The sequence below is a fragment of the Haplochromis burtoni genome, unplaced genomic scaffold (assembly GCF_018398535.1).
Source record: "Haplochromis burtoni strain Fernald_Lab_line unplaced genomic scaffold, NCSU_Asbu1 Contig_171, whole genome shotgun sequence".
NCBI lineage: Eukaryota > Metazoa > Chordata > Actinopteri > Cichliformes > Cichlidae > Haplochromis > Haplochromis burtoni.
The window spans coordinates 577,836-598,233 of record NW_024582532.1 but is presented as its reverse complement, the minus strand read 5'-3'; the positions used below and the strand labels follow the sequence as shown (position 1 = coordinate 598,233).

The 20,398-nt window shown below is 39.5% G+C and overlaps 1 protein-coding gene across 1 annotated transcript; it reads left to right on the top strand.

Annotated features, from left to right (window-relative positions):
- The first annotated feature begins 10,344 nt into the window (after positions 1-10,344).
- Positions 10,345-17,613, top strand: trhrb (thyrotropin-releasing hormone receptor b). The gene is made up of 2 exons (XM_005940919.3): positions 10,345-11,589; positions 14,115-17,613. The coding sequence occupies exons 1-2, from the start codon at positions 10,807-10,809 to the stop codon at positions 14,538-14,540; spliced, it is 1,209 nt and encodes a 402-aa protein (XP_005940981.1). The 5' UTR covers positions 10,345-10,806; the 3' UTR covers positions 14,541-17,613.
- The last annotated feature ends 2,785 nt before the right edge of the window (positions 17,614-20,398 follow it).

Here is a 20,398-nt window from a genome sequence, read left to right as displayed (position 1 = left end):
AAGATGAGCAATCACTGGGAGAGTAGGGACATAATAATGTTTGTAGTGCATATGAGTAGGTTTCACTATATTCTGTCATTGATCAAATAAAACGGGACAAAATGATAATAATAATAAAATGATAATGATAATAAGAACAATAATAACCGTAATATTAATGCTACAAAGTAATAATAATGACAAAGTAAAAAAGAGAAGATATAGACATATACTGATGTAATAGAATTGATAACAAGTAGAAGTACACAGGTAAAAAAGGCGGGCGTTGTTGGAGTGAGACAATCCAGAGCATGGCCATCACCAAAAATAACAAAAAAACGAAACAGGGTAAAGACTATTAATTAAATGGCCATCGGTCAATTATTTTTCAGTGTTTTATATAACAAAGATAAAGTCAGTTGTCTGTCGACCTGCCCATGGTGCCTAATCCTGCCTCTCCACCTATTCTAATCTAATCTGAATATGGTCCTCTTCTAGGTTAACAAGATATATTTAACATACATGTGAAATTAAATAAAACTGGCAGTGTTGGAACTTGCACCTGAGTATATAATACATACATTAGCAATGATTTAGAACAGGAGCTGAAGTTGTGGACATCCATGGCACTCAAATGATGTAAAATGATGAACCAGAAACTGTTGCTTTGTCTGTCTTTGTTTATGATACGCTTAGCTGCACTTAATGCTAGTTAGCAAATGATAGCATGCTGAACTCAGACAGAAAACAATTTGTATGCCTGCTGAAAATGAGCATGATGTCACTGTTATTGTGAGCTTGTTAGCATATGTAAAGTTGGGATTATCAAAGGATGTAGACTCACCTTATTCAGTTCAGGTTTAATTATACAGTCAGATTACAACAATGGCCATCTTACAGTGTTAAAGAGAAAACACCAACAATCCACATACTCAGTGTGGAGGACAAAAATAGTCTGCAAGGCACCTTAGCTTGCAAACTGCAAATATGATGAAATGCAGGAGGACATCCAGGGATTTTTGGCATAATGCATTTGGTACTGAGAGATATTATACCTTTTTCTGACATACTAAATGGAGCAATAAGCACTGGATCATTCCTTTGCTCTCTTGCTGCACTAGAGATAGTGGAGCAATCATTTCTATAAGACACTGTCAATCAAACAGGTAAATTAAATGTCAGCACAGTCTATTATTATGTGTTCTTCTCTGAAAATGACAACCAGGACAGATTTAATCTGATAACTTGACCCACTTTTGTCACCAGCAGAGTGCAGAGAGTGTCTCAGACATCAGACATAGAAATCCAGAATGTATGTTTTGCTGTTTTTGACCATCCCAGAGGAATAAAAGAACCACAGTAAAATGGATTTCAGCTGAACTGTCCTTTCAGTAGACTATTCCGATTTTTAAAAATTCACCTGTTCGGAACAACTGACTGCAAAGGAAAAGTCTTTATTTTCACAGGAGATATGTTTGTATGTTTATGAAACTACTGAGAAAAGAAAACCAAATTTTGTTTAAGCTTTGGAATTTGGGAAAAGGAAGAAGACCAAATTTTGTTGTGAATAATGTTTTTTAAACTGAGAAATGTAGCCCTGGGAATAGAATATACTCAAATATCAGACCTGTTCACCCAAATGCAGACCTATACACTCAAATCAAAAGGTCAGCTTTATTTAAAAGCTGTTTCATTATTTGTGGAGTGCAGGATCCAAGAAGCATACCGATGTTAACAAAAGGCAAGCCAGTTATTAGACTAATGCAGTAGTCCAAAAATGCAAATCTAAAGATTCACAGGAGTACATGGAGGGAAAGACAAAGAGACATCATGACAGAGAGTGATGGGAAGAAAGGACTAGTTATAGACAAATGGTGATTATGGAAGAAGGAAACAGAAAAGAACAAGAAACAGGTGCTCAGGATCAAGCTGATCAACAAGTCGAACTAAAGACAAGATAAGAGTTACTGACAAAGTAACACAAAAAGATAACTAAGCACAAATTCACTCTGAACAAGACACAAAAAGAAACACCAGGGAGGCCGAAAAAGAAGAAAACAAAGTGAATAAAAACACAAAACACAAAGATCTGAACTATTATTACTGGGAAAAATAGGAAAAGTCAAAACAAAAGCTAAACTCCAGATAGAAGACAAGGAATGACTTAATGGATCCAGCTGATAGCCAAAGCTCAAATAAACAGCAAAAGGTTGGAGAAAACAGGACTGTGTATACACTGAGGACTAACTGCTAATTAGAAACTGAAGCACAGGTTAAATTAAGCAAGTCACACAGTCAGGAATAAAACAAACACTCAATCTTACTATAATGCTCATAATATAGGCATATATGTCTGCTGCCTAACTCCTCCTACGCGTTAATCAATTAACTGTTACACTACAAGTACTTAGGATATTGGGACTATATCTATATAGCTTTTGGGAACTACTGTTACAACACTCATATCCTCACAGTTTATATATATCATGTACAGTAGCTGATCTTGAAGTAAACGGCAACATTAGAGCTACACTACAAGCGTGTGCATTGTTGACATTATGTATGCGCTGCAAAACAATTTTTAGTGCAGTGGCACTGTGAGGTCACTGGGTGTCATGCATATCTATATTAGTGATGCTAATAGTGTACGCACTTAATTGTTTGGTCTGTACTGTGAATATGTAACCTGAAAAGAAGAAGAACAATAAATATGAGTGAACTGAACAAGCACAGCAGGGCCTGGTTTTTGCTAGTAATATTAAACAAGAAATGCCAGGAAGCCCTGGGATCATGACACCACATGCTGTTCAAGTGTTTCTTCTTTCATTTTTAATTCCAAATTAAAGATGTTTAAATCAAGCCTCCCACGTCCTTAGGCATATCATTTTCTCTCAGTTCTATCCCTGTGCCGACAAACACGTGTACAAAAACCCAGGAGTATCGTTGGGAATTAGCTGGCTAATTTGACGCTTGAGGTATGCGATGAAAGCTGCTCGTTTGACTTTTTTGTCAGCAAAATTACACAAAAACTACAAAAATTAACTTCATGAAAGTTTATGGAAAGTAGGCAAAGAAAAAAACGTGTGAATACAACGTGTCTTTAATATAGAGCCGTGAAACACAGCCCTGGCTTTGGTGGTGGAGCCACTCTCGAAATGTCCATGAAGCTCATTATTTTTACTTATGTAATATCTTGAGTTAGAAAACATAAACATAAAAAAATCTGTATTTTAAGTGTCTTTATTACTATACTACATATTACTATATCTAGCAAATAAAATGTTTAATCTTTCTGAAAAGCACCATTAAGACGTGATCGTGAGCTTGATTTCTGTTCTGTAACAGTGCTCTGAGAGTGTGATGGGTAAAAAGAATTTACAGTTTAACACTGTGTTTGGAGACCTTGGGTTACATCGCAATGAGCACATTCATAACTTAATGAATTATGAATGTGGTTTTTTTCACACCCACATACCTCCACACTGTCACACCTGAATGCTGCCCAGAACAAATGCAGCATTCTGCTGTTGTGATGAACACAATCAGGCTCCCTCTGCATTTATCGTGCAGCTGTGTGTGTGTGTGTGTGTGTGTGTGTGTGTGTGTGTGTGTGTGAGTGAGTGAGTGACTGAGGAAGTGACTACCAGGGCGGTGAAGAAAACAAGAGAGCTGCCTTATGAGTAGGAGTGAAGCTTTCTGTCAGTGGATGTTATATACTGGACTCCACAGTGTACTTACCATTAATTGAAGGAGGTCAGGGTCAGAGCGGCGGGTAGCTTGTTTATGACTAGACGTGAGTCATGACTCTTTAGTGTGTGTGTGCGTGCAAAGCTGGCAGCCATATGGGTCTCGGCTGGCTTGGACTAAGTTCCTTTAAAATGACCTGCCAGCGTCTCGGTAAATCAGAGTGGTCAAAGGTCATTTTACATTTTAAAATGCTCTTATGCACTGAGGGATTTATGGCATATACAGTGTATGTGTGATGAAATACAAAAGCAAGCCTGACACCCCACCAGCCCCGCCCCCAAACACACACACAGCTGACAAATGCATTTTTTTTTTTATTTACTGTGCACTATATGAGTGGGCCTGTGTTGGATTGCTGCGCACATTGTGAAGCTGTAATATAACTCAAACAGAACGGCCACTTTTATGTTTACAGCGCTTTGAGAAGAGACACGGGCGCACTGATAAATACATATGTTACAGGCTTACAATACATCCATATTCATCAGACACCTGCAGAGCATCCAATCTTTCTCTCGCTGGCATCTTTTATAGCATTTTGTCAAACCTGAGCAACACTTGTGTTTGTAGTTAGTGATCCACTTACTGTGGGAAATATGGTAGCTAAATGTTTTCGAGCTCAGACACCATCAAGCCCTCCTGCTCAGCTTAATCTGTTGAATTTCTGCAGATTTGTCTCCTTTGCTTCTTTTTCCTTTCTATACACCTTTCTAAATATAAATGGGACAAAAATAAAATTTTGCGGCTCCTGTTACTTCCTGGGTGACGTACAGAAGTTCAGCAGGTTTTACTCTATGCTTTTTCTTTCAAGGAACACTTCAGTGGTTTCACACAGGAGATCTCGCTGTCTCATCTTGGAGGCTGCGGTTGGCCCATGAAAACAGTTTTACGTCCTCTGAGGTTTTTTAGGAGCTTTGTGAAGCGAGAGAAATTAACCACATTGGGGATTTTTTGTTTTGACATGAGTTTCTACTTCTGTTTAATCTTTAAATCGTTCACACTGTTTCATCCTTCAGCTTTACTTCCAGCCTGGAAGTATCCATCCATCTTTTAACACATATCAAGCTTACAGTCATGCATGTTATATTATAACATATATTTCACTAGCAATGAATGAAAAACATTTATTGATAATGAAGCAAAACGCTAAGCCACAGGCTGCAATTTTGAGGAAGGCATCAGAGGATCGCTGGCAGCTCCGGGCTTCACAGATCCTCCTGATAACTTTGAGAGAGGCTGACAACCAGAAATGAAACCAAATGGGTGTGTGGCGTAAGCAGGCATTTACAGATGTATGCCAGAGAGAGGAGGTTTTTCAGGGGTGGCCTAGCTCTTGATCAAATCGTCTGTACTTCCAGACAGTATTTGAACTTTTGGAAGTTTTCTCATGTTTCCCACTAATTCCTGTTTAACCTCTTTGATCTTATTCTTTTTCTTCGTTTTTGTTTTCTAGTGTACTCGTTGGTCACTTCATTGTCTACCTTCATATATTTAATTCTGGCTTTGAAGATTTGAAGATTTAGAGATTGGATCTTACGCTGCCTCTGGTGTTATGCGTCTCTTCCTGTAAACGTGGGTAAGCGCTGTTGTGTCATCATCAAATCATCGTCAAATTTAACACTGAAAATCTGGAATTTGACATTTTTATCTCACAAAAATGCTCCTGGTTTAAGCCTCCTCTCCGGCTGGGGCCTTTCTGTGTAGAGTTTTCATGTTCTCTCTTTGCCAGTTTGGGTATTCTCCGCCTCCTCTCCCTTTCTCCCACAGTCCAAAGACATGCATGTTAGGCGATTAACTGGTGATTCACAAGTGACAACCAGTCCAGGGTGCACCTGAAATCTCTCCCCATGACAGCAGGAATAGAGTAATCCCACCTGGACAAGCGGTTAGGAAAACGGTTGGGAATGCTGTGACTGATCTCTGCTGTATCAGTTGTGGCCGGTCTTTTATAAGCAGTGACCTGCGCTTCCCTCAGCAGTACAATAACTTATTGGAATGTTTTTAAAATCATTGTTTAATAGCTTTGCAGCAGTAGACAGCAGGGAGCAGCAGAACTTTTATCTGCATGCTCATGACTTTATCTGAAAAAGTCATGAGCAAAACAGCACTGCACCGAGAACAAGTAACCACAAAGCAAAGAGGGTGAGCAATGACTATTAAAATGGTAGTGAAAGAGTAAAGCTCATAAATACATTAACTAAAGAGAAATATCTGATTATTCATTCTAGAATTTTCTACTTAATTACAGAGTCACTGGATTCACTGGATTTTGCATCAGAAGTTCTCAAAATATCTGTAAAGAAACATTGTTAATGGCGTTAATTCTGTTGGGAGTGGACTGCAGAGAGCACTGAAATGCAAGTTGTGCAAACAAAGTAACAAAAAATGAATCTTTGATTAGAACAATTCAAAAGTCCAAAGCAAGTACAAATTCCAGGAGAACAGAGACAAACAGAGATCATAAGAAGGGGAAAGACTACATGCATGCAGAGGAGAAATAGCCAGGAAAAAGATACGTGTGAATGCAATCAAACACAAGTGAGACTAATAAACGCAAAGCAGATAATCACACTGAAGGAGAAAAGGAAGTAAAACTGCAACAGGACACAACCATCAAAACAAAACAGGCCAAGAAACAAATAACAGTGAGACATGAAGATTAACTTGAGCACGACAAATTCAGAATAACGTATGACAAAGCTTTTGTTACTTTGAGGCTGTAATTCAGGCTTTTCTGAATAGACAGACCTTAAAGACCTCATCATATGATTCCAGCAGAGCTTCCAAAAGTAGAATGAGAGGCAGAGGCTGTCAGGACCCTTTCCTCCACTGTCAATGGATTCAGGAGACAGAAACCCTCTCAGCTTTTAGACTTATGATAATCTGAGTGAACTATCCTTAAGTTAGTCGAACAAATTTATTTACAAGGACATTTAAACACGTGAGGTGTGGAACAAAGTACTATACAACTAAAATAATAAAAGAAAACTTTTGAAAACATGAAATAAATCATAAAATAAATGGGAAAAAACAATTAAACAGTAACAAGAAAAAAGCCGTTAGAATTGAGTCTGAAAATGGGTTTTCAGATCATTTACAGTAGCCACTCCTACTGCGAGATCTCCTCTGTGTTTTAAACCGAAGCATCTGTTAAGCAAACTTCTAGTGGGAGTAAGTTCAAGTTCAAAGCAGTAAGAAGATGCTGTGCATTAATTTGAAAGTAAGGTGGGCTGCTTCAGATTCAGGCTGCCTCTTTGTAATACCAATGTGCTTGTATGCCAGTATTGCAGGTTTGTAGTTTATGTTTTGTCCTGTTTGTTTGTGCTTTTGTGTTTTTCTCTTCTCTTTCCTCTCACACCCCAAACCGAGCAGCTGCCCCACCCTGAGCCTGATTCTCCTGGAAGTCTCTCTTCATTAGAAAGTCTTCCTGTGTGTGTGCACATGGGTTCTTTCTCTACTATTGTTTGGTCTTTGTGTCACAATATCTTCAAAATCCCTTGATAATTGTGTAGGTATCTATATGCTCCTTGAGCTAAATTCAGTACTACAGCTAAAATAAATGGTGCAACTTTAAATGTACAAACGGAAGGAATGATCTTGTGTCAGTTGTGATGAACTGTTTGCTCTTGTCACACATTTGGTACTGCCCAGCTATGTCCTTTAGGGGGCAGTAAAACTCTTTCCTTTCATTTCTACATATTACTTTTCTCTGTGGCACGAGCTCCTGTGATTTGAATAATGTAATCAAGTGAAGATGTTTAAACAGGAACTGAATACAAAGCAATGATATCTCTCAGACAATCAAGTTAATTTATGTCTGAATATATAAAGTAATTTGGAGACAGGAGAGGTTGCTGCAATGATAAGGCGGAGGTTTTTCTTGTAACTGATTAAAGGCTCAAAAATTCTCATTTTAGCATTTATTAATTAGCAGATAAATAATTTTAAATCTATTTTAATATCCTTTCAACGTAGACTTAGCTTCCACTCTAAAGTAAAGACAGTTAACTCTTAATTTAGGAAAAAAGATAAAGAAACTAGTTTACAGTCTTGGAAACTGAGTCACTGACAGCAGGTTAGTTTCTACTAATATCATCCAAAACCAAGAAGGAGAAGGATGAAAAAAAGCTGAGCTAAAGATGACGGGAATCATGGGAGAAAAGGGGGCGTCATCATTATGTAATTCCCACCCGTCCCGGTCCACCTGTTGCTCGGGATGGACGGCTGGCAGCTTCAGGCCTCAAAGCACAATCGTGTGAAAAGTGTGAGTGTTGGCGTGATCGTCACCATTTTCCGCTCAGTTCCTGGAGAATATGCACAGTTGGTGTGGAGGAGAGTTTGCCACCTCCACAGTATTGTGCTGAGAACAGGCAGCCACAGATTGTTGGACAGCATGGCAGTTAATACAGGTCACTGCTGATCTGTCTTTTTGTGCTTTTCACATCTTCTTCCAACTGTAATCGTTTTCTATAATGAAATTTACCGCATCAGCACGAAGTGAGCTGATTAAATCTGCAGGGTGGAACGTGGTGCTGATAAATCACTGCACTACATGATACGTTCATTGACCAAAAATATTAGTATTAAACTCTTAAACTATGATGTATGGGCTCAGATTTCAGTAGCAGATGTTTAATCCACTGTGGGAATATGCAGAAAGATATATATGTTTTAGAATAACTAGACGTACCTTTTGGTATAGTAGCAAAAAGTATTTGGACACAAGCTGATTATCTATCTTTATAGGATGGAGTATATATATGCATGGATTTCAAGCACTGACTCTAAATTACCATTAAAAGGCTTCTTCAAAAGCAACTAGAATTATAAAGATGAGTGCAGGGAAGATTGAGCTCCTCTTTAATTGGGTTTGTAGTTTTAAAATAACAGTGACAAAAAATACAAGATTTGTTACTGAGTGCAAGCAGAACCAGAAACATTTGATGCATATTAGACTGTAAAATATGACTAAAATAAAGAAAATCAGACAAGAGTGATCAACTTGAATTGCCTACGAGATCCATGAACGTTTCTATAATACAGCACAGTTCATAAGTCATCTGACGTACAATCAGCTCAAGAGGGAGAGCTATGTGGAGGAAAGCATTCATAAGAATAAGACAGCAAGGACTATATCTGAGAAAGAACAAGCGCAGAAGGAGTGAAGCTTCACAAGAATTTTTTCTGAATGAGAAAATTAAAGGTTTAATTAAACGAATTAAACCTTTGTGAATCTGATAGCAAAAGGTTTGAGCTGCACTGAAGCTACAATAAAGCACAGAGGTAGGAACGGTAAAGTGATGTATTCATGCTGGAATACATGCAGAAGACACAGAGTAGGATAATCCAAAGCAAAGAGGCTGTCGAATGAAAATAAAAAGGGGAAAATAAAAGTTGTAGTGTGACCCTCCCAGAGCAAAATCCACTGGATCCCTGGCGGAGCACCAGTGTGTGGGGGGGAGGTTAAAAGAAACATGTCTGCAGAAGGGTACAGAAAAAGCAGGGTGTACTTTAACAGAAGTGTCCGTCTCTTAAATCTTTAATCTCTTAAATCTTTCCATTAAAATTCATTCATTGATCCATCCATTCATCTTCAACTACTTCACTTCAGAGCTCCTCTGGAGCCTATAGGACGAAAAGCAAGCTACACCCTGAACAGGTCACCAATCTGTTGTAGGGCTGAGAGACAGAAAACCATTCAGGCCTACAGCCAATTTAGAGTCACCAATTAACCCAGCATGGATGCCTTTGGACTGAGGGAGGAAGAGATCCCTAAGAGAACCCATGCTCAAACAGGGAGAATATGCAAACTTCACATGGAGAGGCCCAGGGATTCAATACCAGGACAACTGTGCTGACCACTGCACAAACATATGTCCATTATAAACAGACAACAAAACAATATAATTTATATATTTTTCTTCTCAGCTGACTTGACATTTATTTTTCAGTAGCTGTACACCTGGTCACACCCATATTTATATATCACAAAAAACTCAACCAAAAGGGTTTCAAGCCGCAACCGGGAAAATGCCGAAAAAAAAAACGGAAGTTTGTTTAAGGATTAAAATTAAGTAAAAGACAAGATAAAAATACAGCTGACCAGTGATTTGTAGTCAAACCAAAACATTTTTAGATGGAAGTTAAAGTGGCTTTCATGGGGACTCAAACGCAGGACTCATTTTCAGTAATCCCTGAGCTCATTTCTATGAGTGATTTTAGAGCATTTAGTATACAGCAGTCTTTAAGTAATAAAGAAATCGAGGATTGAGGCTCAAAAAAATCTGTTCATATCGACGCCTTCTTTTTGCACATGCATCACAGGAAATGTTTTCTGAATATGTTCGGCCATACTTCAAAACAGCATGCACTTTTCCAACCTCCGCCTTCATGTTCACCTGGAAGAGTGTACATGCTGATTAGCGCTATCGTAAAAAAAAAAGAAAAAGAAAAAGAAAAGAAAAAAGAGCGCCGTTCATGAAGTTTAAGTGACAGGCTGTTGCGCAAGACAGCAAATCAACGAACTGTGACAAATTTGTAAATGTTTTATTCATCATTATGAGCGGCAGCACTGGCACTGATTCATGCAGTGGTAATAATCAAATATCAGATAAACAGGAAACATTCTAACATTTTGCCGCTTGGCCAGCTGGTTTTGTTGATGGGGGAGGTCTGGTTTGGAAAATGTAATCATGGGCTAATCCCCTCGCATGCGTATGACTGCTCGTGCCAAAAGGAAGGCTCAAAAAGCAAACCTCCATCTGTCCGCCAGGCACAGTTGTTCCGGCGAGAATAAGGTAGCGCGTCGCCTTTTACGCACAGCACTGCGACGGAATTAAAGCAGAGTCCGAGCAGCTCTTTGTCACTTCGTCGTTTTTCAACGTGCACCGCAAGCTTTCGTCTGTCCTTTACTTTGTGTGTGTGCGTTTCATATTGACTTTCCAGACCTGTAAAGTTTTTGGACTTCTAACTTCTATCGCGCGTAAAACCGGGCTGGTGCGCGAGAACACTGCAAAGCCTCTTTTTTTAAAAAACAAACAAACAAACAAATCCCTCATTTATTTGAACCTTTTAAACGAGATGGAAAACTTCACATCAGCTCCATTGGAGAACAATACTTTACCGACATGGGTGGACCACAGCATTCAGTACAAAGTGATTAGCAGTTGTCTGCTCTTCATGATTTGTGCTCTAGGAATTGTTGGCAATGTTATGGTGATCCTGGTGGTGCTCACTACTAAACATATGAGGACTCCCACCAACTGCTACCTGGTGAGTTTGGCTGTGGCTGACCTGATGGTGCTCACAACGGCTGGTTTGCCAGCTATTCCGGAAAGTATCTTCGTATCTTGGGTGTTTGGCCGCTATGGGTGCCTCTGCATCACCTACTTTCAGTACCTCGGGATCAACGCCTCCTCTTGCTCCATAACAGCTTTCACTATCGAGAGATACATCGCCATCTGCCACCCGATTAAAGCCCAGTTTCTGTGCACGCTGTCCAGAGCAAAAAAGATCATTTTGTTCGTCTGGGCTTTCACTTCCATTTACTGCTTGATGTGGTTTTATCTGTCAAACATCCAGGAAACGGTGTACAAAAACATCACCATCGTCACCTGCGCCTACAGAGTTGCCAGGAAGTTTTATTTACCCATTTACTTTTTTGATTTCGGCGTCTTTTTCGTGCTTCCGCTGCTGCTCTCCGCGGTTCTGTACGGCCTCATCGCCAGGATCCTCTTCCTCAACCCGCTGCCCTCCGACCCTAAAGACAAGAAGAAGAACGGACACAACAACCACGCCATCAACAAGAGCACCAGTTGTAAAAACTCTCGACACTCCAGCTCCACCGCGACCTCCCGCAGACAGGTGGGTGGTGTGTGAGCGTGGGGAGGATGAGAACCAGGATGTTTTTACTCTGCTCATTCAGCGAGATGTTGCAATTTTTTCGCACGGGTTCGTAAAATTATTCAAATATAAATGAATGAATAAACCTAGTCACATTCTACAGACATTTTAATACCACTTATTAAAAGACAAAGTGAATATTTTAAAGTAATTAGGAGTGGAAATAGTTGTCATTTTCAGTATACAAAGGAGTTTTTAACATTTCTTCATTAAAAATAAGTATAATTATAGTGATTGTTTTGTTAGTTCATTTGGTATAAGCTCTACAACATGTGAAAACTGAAGGTTTCTTCTGAGTGCAATCAAAAACCCAAAGATGGGCTTCTTATTCTACGATTGCAAAGAAATGAAATGAAACAAATTAACATTCTTATGAAAAATAGCAAAAGATAAAAACAATGACCTCATCACAATTACAAATTTTGAATGTTTTCCACACCATAAAGATAGCCCCTCCATGTGTTAGAAGTACCTCTGCAACATCATTTAGTATGCACAGGAAATGAATATGCAAATTGAACCACACCTCCCACCTTAGCCTCTTGTCTCTGCTGCTGCAAGACTCACTCAGAAGTGCTCTGGAGAGAATAGAAAAGCACCATCCCTCATAGAAGTGTGTGTTAAGTGTGAGAGGAAAACCCAGCCGTTCATTTAAAAATCAGTAGGTTAGGAACACAGAGTGGGTGCTTGTTCCACAAGTCACAAGAAAAAAAAACGGAATAAATAAAATCCACAAAGAATGGAGGAAAGCATTTAAACTGATTAACACTTGCGACAAAGCTTTTATTTCACTTACAGTGACTCACTGAGTTCTCACCAAGTGATGTTACCCTGTTTGACAGTTTCACTGACACACACACACGCACGCACGCACGCACACACACACACACACACACACGCACGCACGCACACACACACAAATTATGAAACAATGGGCAGCAAAACAGCAGTAGAGACTCCCACAGTGAGCTGAAATGAACCAAGTGCACATGCACAACATGAACCTTTGGCTTGTTACATAAATCTTATCCTGTACTGCCAGCTTTCATAAGCCAGCTCCACCCCACAATCTAAAGGGACTGGTTGGTTGTCTGAATCTGTTATATTGAAGCTGTTATTCATATACTGTAATTCCAGTGTGATTTAAAACTTGTTTTATATATTTATTATAATGTGTATATTAAAGAGGTATTGAACGCTGGGGTCAGTCTACACAATTTTAGCCTAATTCTGGACAACATGTCTGTAATGGGGTTACCACGAAGGAAGAGACTGGCAATGATTCAACAACCAGAAACCCTGCAAAGTCAATTAAAAGCAGCAAATGTATTGACAACAGAGGGAACAGCCAATAGCAACAAATACTGGTCATATTGGTCAACTTAGAAGCAAGCGATTGAAGTGACAACCTACTGAACTGAAGGATACTGTTGACTGACATATGGCAGGGTTTACCTGTGTAACTTCAGCCTGGAATGACTTAGGACTAAGAGCCAGCTAGAAAGTGATGCATTTTAGATCATGTTATATATGAACAGGGTGATTATCATCATTTTTTCTTGTGTCGGGTGTCATAACGGATGAAAACTGATGCTCCATCGCATCGCCCTAGCTGAGAAAGGCTAGCTCGTTTTTGATGATGGGGCAGGGAAATGAAAAAGCCAATAATATATAGTCTGCTTCGGAATTTTGTGTTCATTTTCTTTTCTGGAAATCATGAAGGGAGCCATTCCACTTCCCACAAATTCCTTTCAACAGAATCGGACTACAGTTCAGCCAGAGGTGCAGCAGAGGGCGCTTATTCAATAAAAAGGAATGGAGAGGAGTTGAGATCAAAAAAGCCTAAATATTATTTTAGTTGTTGCAAAATAAAATAATACAATTACAGTGAACAAGTCATACTCATAATCATTGTGCTAATGCAGTTCTGGTCCACTGATGATTTAGGAAAGGAGACGCTCCCTTGGCGTTGCTCACTTACAAGTATTTCTCAGCACATGTTAGAAATGTAGTTAAACCGTGCGTGTATATGAATGTTGTGTTGTGGTGGTTGAAGGTTATGTTACCAGGAGGCTGCTGCTAGAAATATTCTACTCCTGCTGCTGGCTTCATGCCTGAAATCAACAAAGCGTAGGCTGAAAGTAGCTCCCAGAGTGTGACAGCCAAAAGGCTCGTGGAAAGATTTTTAATTAAAATCAAAGCTACATTTATTATCCCAACCTCTTCTATCTGAAGCAGAAGTTTGGAGTGGGAGTTCTTGAGTGCTTAGAAGTTTTCTTTCCTTTTACATCATCCTCGATGTTAAAGACAACGAGCAAGACGGGTTGGTTACCAATGAGTAGTCCGTCATATCCCTCGGTCGAGGGGACACTGACCATCATAAAACACAAGAAATACTGTGTGGTCACAAGCCTGCATTAATAAATAAAACCAGCTTCCCCATATGCAGGAGCAGTTCTCATATTTCTCCTTCCTTCCCACTGCAGGTGACCAAGATGCTGGCAGTGGTGGTAATCCTCTTCGCCCTGCTCTGGATGCCGTACCGCACTCTGGTGGTGGTCAACTCCTTCCTGGACAAGGCCTATTTGGACAGCTGGTTCGTGCTTTTCTGCAAAATCTGCATCTACCTCAACAGCGCCATCAACCCAGTCATCTACAATGCCATGTCTCAGAAGTTTCGTGCCGCTTTCCGCAAGATCTGCCGCTGTGGGAGGAAAGGCTCGGATAAACCCGCCACCTACAGCGTGGCCCTCACCTACAGCGCTGTCAAGGATACATCAATGGTGGAAAGCACTGATCACTTCACGACCGAGCTGGAGGAGCTCACTGTCACTGACGAACTGCTGTCTGATCAGAAAATGATGTTCCCAGACCCCAGTGTCTACGGAAAGGTGAACTTCAGTGACAATTGAGGTTTTCTTTGAGGCCGGAGAGATTTTTTTTTTTTGGGCAACCATTAAGCAACTTTGAAAATGTTGCTTAATGGAGTCTGTCAAGTGGAAGTATTGTTTTCTCAGTGCTTGCTTACCTTTCAAAGCGAGGCTGCTGAAGCTAGAGATGTAAACACAGATTGCAGCCAGTGATGCGTAACAGCAGGCTTTGGAGCGCAAAGCCAAACACACTCTTTATGAGGCGTGATCCCGGACATTGTAAAGCCACCAACGCTGACAGATAAGCACTCTCATCACTCAGCTGTTATCTTATCTTTTCCACATAATATCAGGTATATGAGCCAACAACCCATGAATGCGAACGACAACACTGTTCCCACTTCAAATACACGGTGTTGCGTTATAACTCCGATTAGCACCGACTCAATTCTGATCTTTAAGCCTGAATGACGCAACAAGGCACGTCAAGAGGAAATAAACTGAACTTGAATGCTCAGACATCCTTTGAAGAGGTGCTGTCAATAAACTGGCCTTGACGCATTTATTTTCACCCACAAAGCCGGCGATCGGTACGTTGTACCGAAGAATACCGAAGGCAGATCAGAATTCTTCGAGTGGAATTTAGTCTTTATCATTAGATTCCCCCCACTTGTTTTTTAACTCATTGTGCTACTGAAAATAAAATTTAGGATGAGTTATTATTATCAGCTTCACTCACACTTTCAGAGTTCTTCTCAGAAATAAGGTGAATTATCATACTTGCAAACACACCCCAAAAATCCTCACCCTATACAGCTTTAATAACTGCATGCCTGCCTCCCTGACGTTTTCAAGGCAGGTGGTCCATTAAAGGGTGAGTCACACATGAACCTTCACTGGCAAAACAGGCCCTATTTTTGCTGTGAAGGACACGTACAGTGTGCAGCCTCGAGCACAATGTAAAACCAAGACAGATTTGGCTGTGAGTGCTCTGCAGGAAGGGAATTTGCTGTGAGTTTTATTTTCTCCAAGGACAAGCATTCACCGACAGACAGGGGCTGCAGAACTATAAAAAGCACTTTGTAACTTGAACTTCAAAAAGTGCCATGATGCCATTTATGTGTTATCCTGTTTCTAAAAAGGCATACATCATAAAGAGTTTATAAGTTCTAACTGAAGACTTTACTTAGAGGCGAGACGTTTTTATAGAGCGTATTTTAAGAACTTTTTGGCTACCTTATCTATAGCTCTAAAGTCTTAAGATTTTTTTTAATTAAACCCCATGTTTGATTCTACTGATGGTCAGCATTTGTGTTTGCTTTCTGTTTTTATTGTTCTTTGATATATTTTTGCTTTTTGATGGTAGTCTGGCATTGCTGTGCAAGATTTCAGATGGGTGTGGGAAAGAAAGCATTGCAGGTAACTTTACAGTTCTGATTGTAATTACATTATATGGACAAAAGAAATGGTGTACACACCTCTTGATCTTTGAATTCAGGTGTTTTCAGTCTCATTGCCACAAGTGTCGAGATCAAGCTCCTAGCCATGCAGTGTGCCTTTACAAACATGTGTGAAATAAGGTTGTTCTACAGCGTGCCACCATTGCAGCATGTCGATATGTAACAGAAAGCACAGAAGCCTGGCCGTGAAGTGTCAGACCAGTTACAGAGCAGGCTTTCTGAGTGCCAAGGTTCATAGTTTATAAATGGGATCATGAGATTGGTTTCCATGGCCTAGCTGTTGGTGTAGGTGTAATGTGTAAGTGGTCCAGTACTTTTGTTCATATAATGTATATCTGCAAGCCTAAAAAACTAACCAGGCAAAATCAAAGCACGTCTACGAATGGAGAGTATTTTGATCAGTGAGTCAAGCTTACCTGGGACAAAGTTGTGAACCACCGACAGGCTGAATATTTGATATTACAAAAGCCAGCAAACATATAACTGCATAACATTGGTGACAGTTATAATGGTGATAAATATACTGAAAATAAAAGTGGACCCACGATACAGCCTTGAGGAACACCACAATTAAAATGTAGAAATGTTCATTTTCTATGGCCAAACAGGAGGTTCTGTCGAAGAGATGGAAACTTCAAAGATAGATTCCCTTAAAATGTAACACACTCTTGACATACCCTTTTTATATGCCTTACGGTCCTTTCCTAAATGATTATTTTATTTTACTTTTTCCATGCATTAAAAACTGCTTTGAATTTTTCTTCAAGCAGCAGCAGTGGTGGTTGTAAACCTCAGTGTCAGATACTGTATATGTACAGTGCCACAGAGATTTGGTGTAACATATACGATGTGGTGATATAGTTTAGCTGCAGCATGGTGATTTGAGGCTGAAGCAAAGTGAATTCAGTGTTTTGTTCTGTGTTATGTATCCTGTGAACTGTGGATTTAACAAACCGTCGCTTTGCTCATCCCGCTTCTAGTTGTGAGAGCGGTCAGTGAGCCGGTGAACACTGCTGGATGGACGTAAGACGAATACTGAAGATGTGCTGATGTTGTGTGGCATTTTCTGCCAGATCAGTGACTGTCTACTGTTTTCAGTCTGAGCACTGTCTGCCACACAGGGAAATATAATTGGGTAGACACAGCAGAGGAAGAGTGGGTTTCATCACTGCTGAATGTGGAAGATAGTTTTAATACTGCATATGCATCATGTTACAGTGGATTAATGCATTTGTGTGTGTTTATGTCCCATGTGTTTTTAAAGTGCTTGTTATTTATGGCAACTCGTTTGTATATCTTTATGATACTCTTGCGTTCACTATTGCACATTCAAAGTTTATTAATATTACTTTGTGATGTACTATTTGGAAGCTGCTGCTTTGATCTTGCTTCTAAAATTATTGTGGTCCTGTGAATATGTTTGATGGCTCTCTAGAAATAGTTCATTTGTAATTTTTATTTCCTTGTGTCAAAATAAAGTTATTTCTGGAAATAAAGTAGTGTATTTTCCATGTGTCAAAGATGCATTCTAGCTTTATTTTCCCCAAATCTTTGCAGGTTTCTGAGAAAATCCCAAACAGAAGGTGAACAGAGAAAGATTTAATTTTGGGGGGGTCACACAATGGGTTGTATGTTTCTGTATCATATATAGCAATATATAATATATATAATGTACATTTAGATAATTCTATAAAAGCAGAACAAAAAAATTCTAATTTCAAATGAAATTATGAGAAATTAATTCAAACATCGACATTAGTGTAGCTGGTTACTGGAAATTTTACTGGTTATTGCATATACTGGTTAATTTTAGTTAAAGACTTCTCTTTAGCTCTGAGTCAGTTTGTTTGCTTTGTGACTGATCAGCATTTGTACATTTATTTCACAGGCACTGGCCATTAATGACCAAAAAATACATCAGTGTCCAGTGATTCTGTTAAAAAAAAAGTAAATTATTAATAAATATTCAGATGTTACCAGCAAGCTAGTAAATGTCCACTGTGATGGTAGCAGAAAACATTCCCCCTACCTTTCAGACTAATTTAGCTCCTATTTTTCACCCCACAATTTTACTGTTTTGGTCTCTAATAGCATCAGCCTCATTTCTAGCTAATGAACAGAGTGGTTTATGTAGCAGCTAATGATCTGAAATTAGGGTCAATATTGAGCTTACATTTAGAAAGTGCCCCCAAAAAACAACTTTTAATGAGTGCTATTATCTGCTAGATGTGTACCCGTGATACCGTGACCCATGAATATATTAAGAAAAAACTGATACCAAAAATCACAGTCATTTCAGTGAAAGCTGCTAAGCTGCACATACACCACTTACAAGAGGTACACAGACGTTCCACATGCTTTCCAGTTTTGTGCCCATTCAGCATGCTTGTATTCTTCCAAGTCAAACCTGTAGAAAGCAAGCAAAAGATTCCTACCTGACAATGTCCTGTTGCCTCCCTGCACACATGAATGAACTTCAATAAAGCAACAGTGCAACCTTAGACTACTTACAAAAGTAGCCATAGTCACATCATTAGTTTTTTTCCACTTTAAAGCTTTAAACGTAACATGTTAATCACCTCTATGCTGGTTTTTTGGAGCCAAAAGTTATTTCTTCTTGTCCATATTTGGACAAGAAGCTGGAGTGCTATGTTAACAGCTAAAGCTAGCATTTATTGTTAGCAAGATGAATTCATTCATTGTGCGGCTGCAGCACAAAGACACACCTTGTAACAGTCACAATGGTGTGGTGTCTCTTTAAGACAATGTAAGGTAAGGGTTAGTGATGTCAGTATGCGCCACTGCCCTCTTTGGAGTAAGAGAGCAACGAGCTTCCATGTGAGTATATAGACAAAGACAGACCTTATATCTTTTACGTCTCTAACAATTTGCAATGTTATAGGAACACTGTGCTTCATGTATGATAAAATCCAGCCGCTCTACTGGGCCTTGTAAGGTTGATGAAGAGAGTGTGCATTAAAGGACAAGCATTGTGGGATTCCCAGTACCAGCATAGTCATTCGTTTTTCTGACTGTCCTAAGTGTTTCTACCCCTCCTCTCAACCACTGAGCATAACCCACATTACAACCTGCTAACCAGTGACAAGTTCAAACTCAAGTTTTACTCACCAAAATGAAGCAAATAGTTCCTGGACTGTCCGTATGGTACATTACTCCACATTATAATTTTTCAAAGTACCGACAACACAAACACAGTCAAGAGATCTCAGTCAGCAACTCAAACTACTGGTTGTGAAAGGTTGTCAAACATAATATTGAAATTACTGACGTTACTCTAGTCTAATTTTTTTTTTCCTGGCTTCTGTCTACCAATCAGTTTTCATCACTGACCTTTTTTTTCTGATGAAAACAAGACAATAGCTAAATAAAAACGAAAAAACACTAAAGTACAAAGACAAAAACTATGATGAAACTATGATGACATGTACTGATGCTTTCATCAACACATACAAATCAGATAAAATATTCTGGATAGATGAGATCCAATCAGGACTAATTAGGCTGTGCAAAAAGGCGGGACAAGTTTAGAGGTGGTCATTACAGAAGTAAACTCCTACAGTGAGGTTTTGTTTTTTTTTCTCTCGAAATGTTATAACTTGCTCCCATGTTCCCAGTTTCCCATGAAAACATGACAAAATATCAGCACCCTGGGAGAGAAGAGTAGATATATGGGCACATTTCTCATTTTATGTCAAGGAAAACAAGATGCTGTGTAAACTCTCACCGGTAAAAATACGATCAACTTTAACACTTTATATTTCAGAGAAATTTGATACCTAAATTGTGGCTAAAACTAAATGACGTTTCAGTCAAAAGACTACGACTGCAACCTGTCAGCCTCTCTTCTGTGTGCTTTAAATCTCAGTGCTCTTCTGTCCGCTTTCCTATTCTCTACATCACTATCGCTTTGCCACGCTATCTGTCTCAATACTGTCATCATTATTCTAGTCCAATCATTTTCTTGCCCGACTTCTTTGGGCCAATCAGCTTGCTCTTTGTGTATTTTAAATACGTGTTCCCCATCAGTTTGCCTTTCAGACTCTCATTCACGCAACCCATCTCCTCCCTGTCTTCACCTCTCAGGCACCTCGGTTAGAGCTCCATCCAAGCCTCAGTCTTTATCTTCACCACCAGCATCTAGACTCCCGAGGATCCTGTCCTAAATCCAATCCCAACTGGGATTCCGCTCTGCCATGATGGGTCATCGGAGCCTAATCGCCAAATACATTAATTTCTTTATCTTAATAAATCATGTTAAATTGTTCCAAGTGATCTCCCCTTATTGAACTACCTTTCAGACTTTCCTTCCTGTAGCCTGCTTCGCTCTGGTCATTCAGAGCTCCATCACTAACATCTTGACTCAGACGGTCATGCCCTAATTCCAATCATTGCTGGGACTCTTTTATTGGAGCCGAATCG

What these genes read in the sequence shown, in the direction of transcription:
- trhrb (XM_005940919.3), top strand. Translation starts at nt 10,807, where the DNA reads ATGGAAAACTTCACATCAGCTCCATTGGAGAACAATACTTTACCGACA. An exon ending in CCGCGACCTCCCGCAGACAG is followed by an intron (nt 11,590 to 14,114) that starts GTGGGTGGTGTG and finishes TTCCCACTGCAG; the next exon opens with GTGACCAAGATGCTGGCAGT.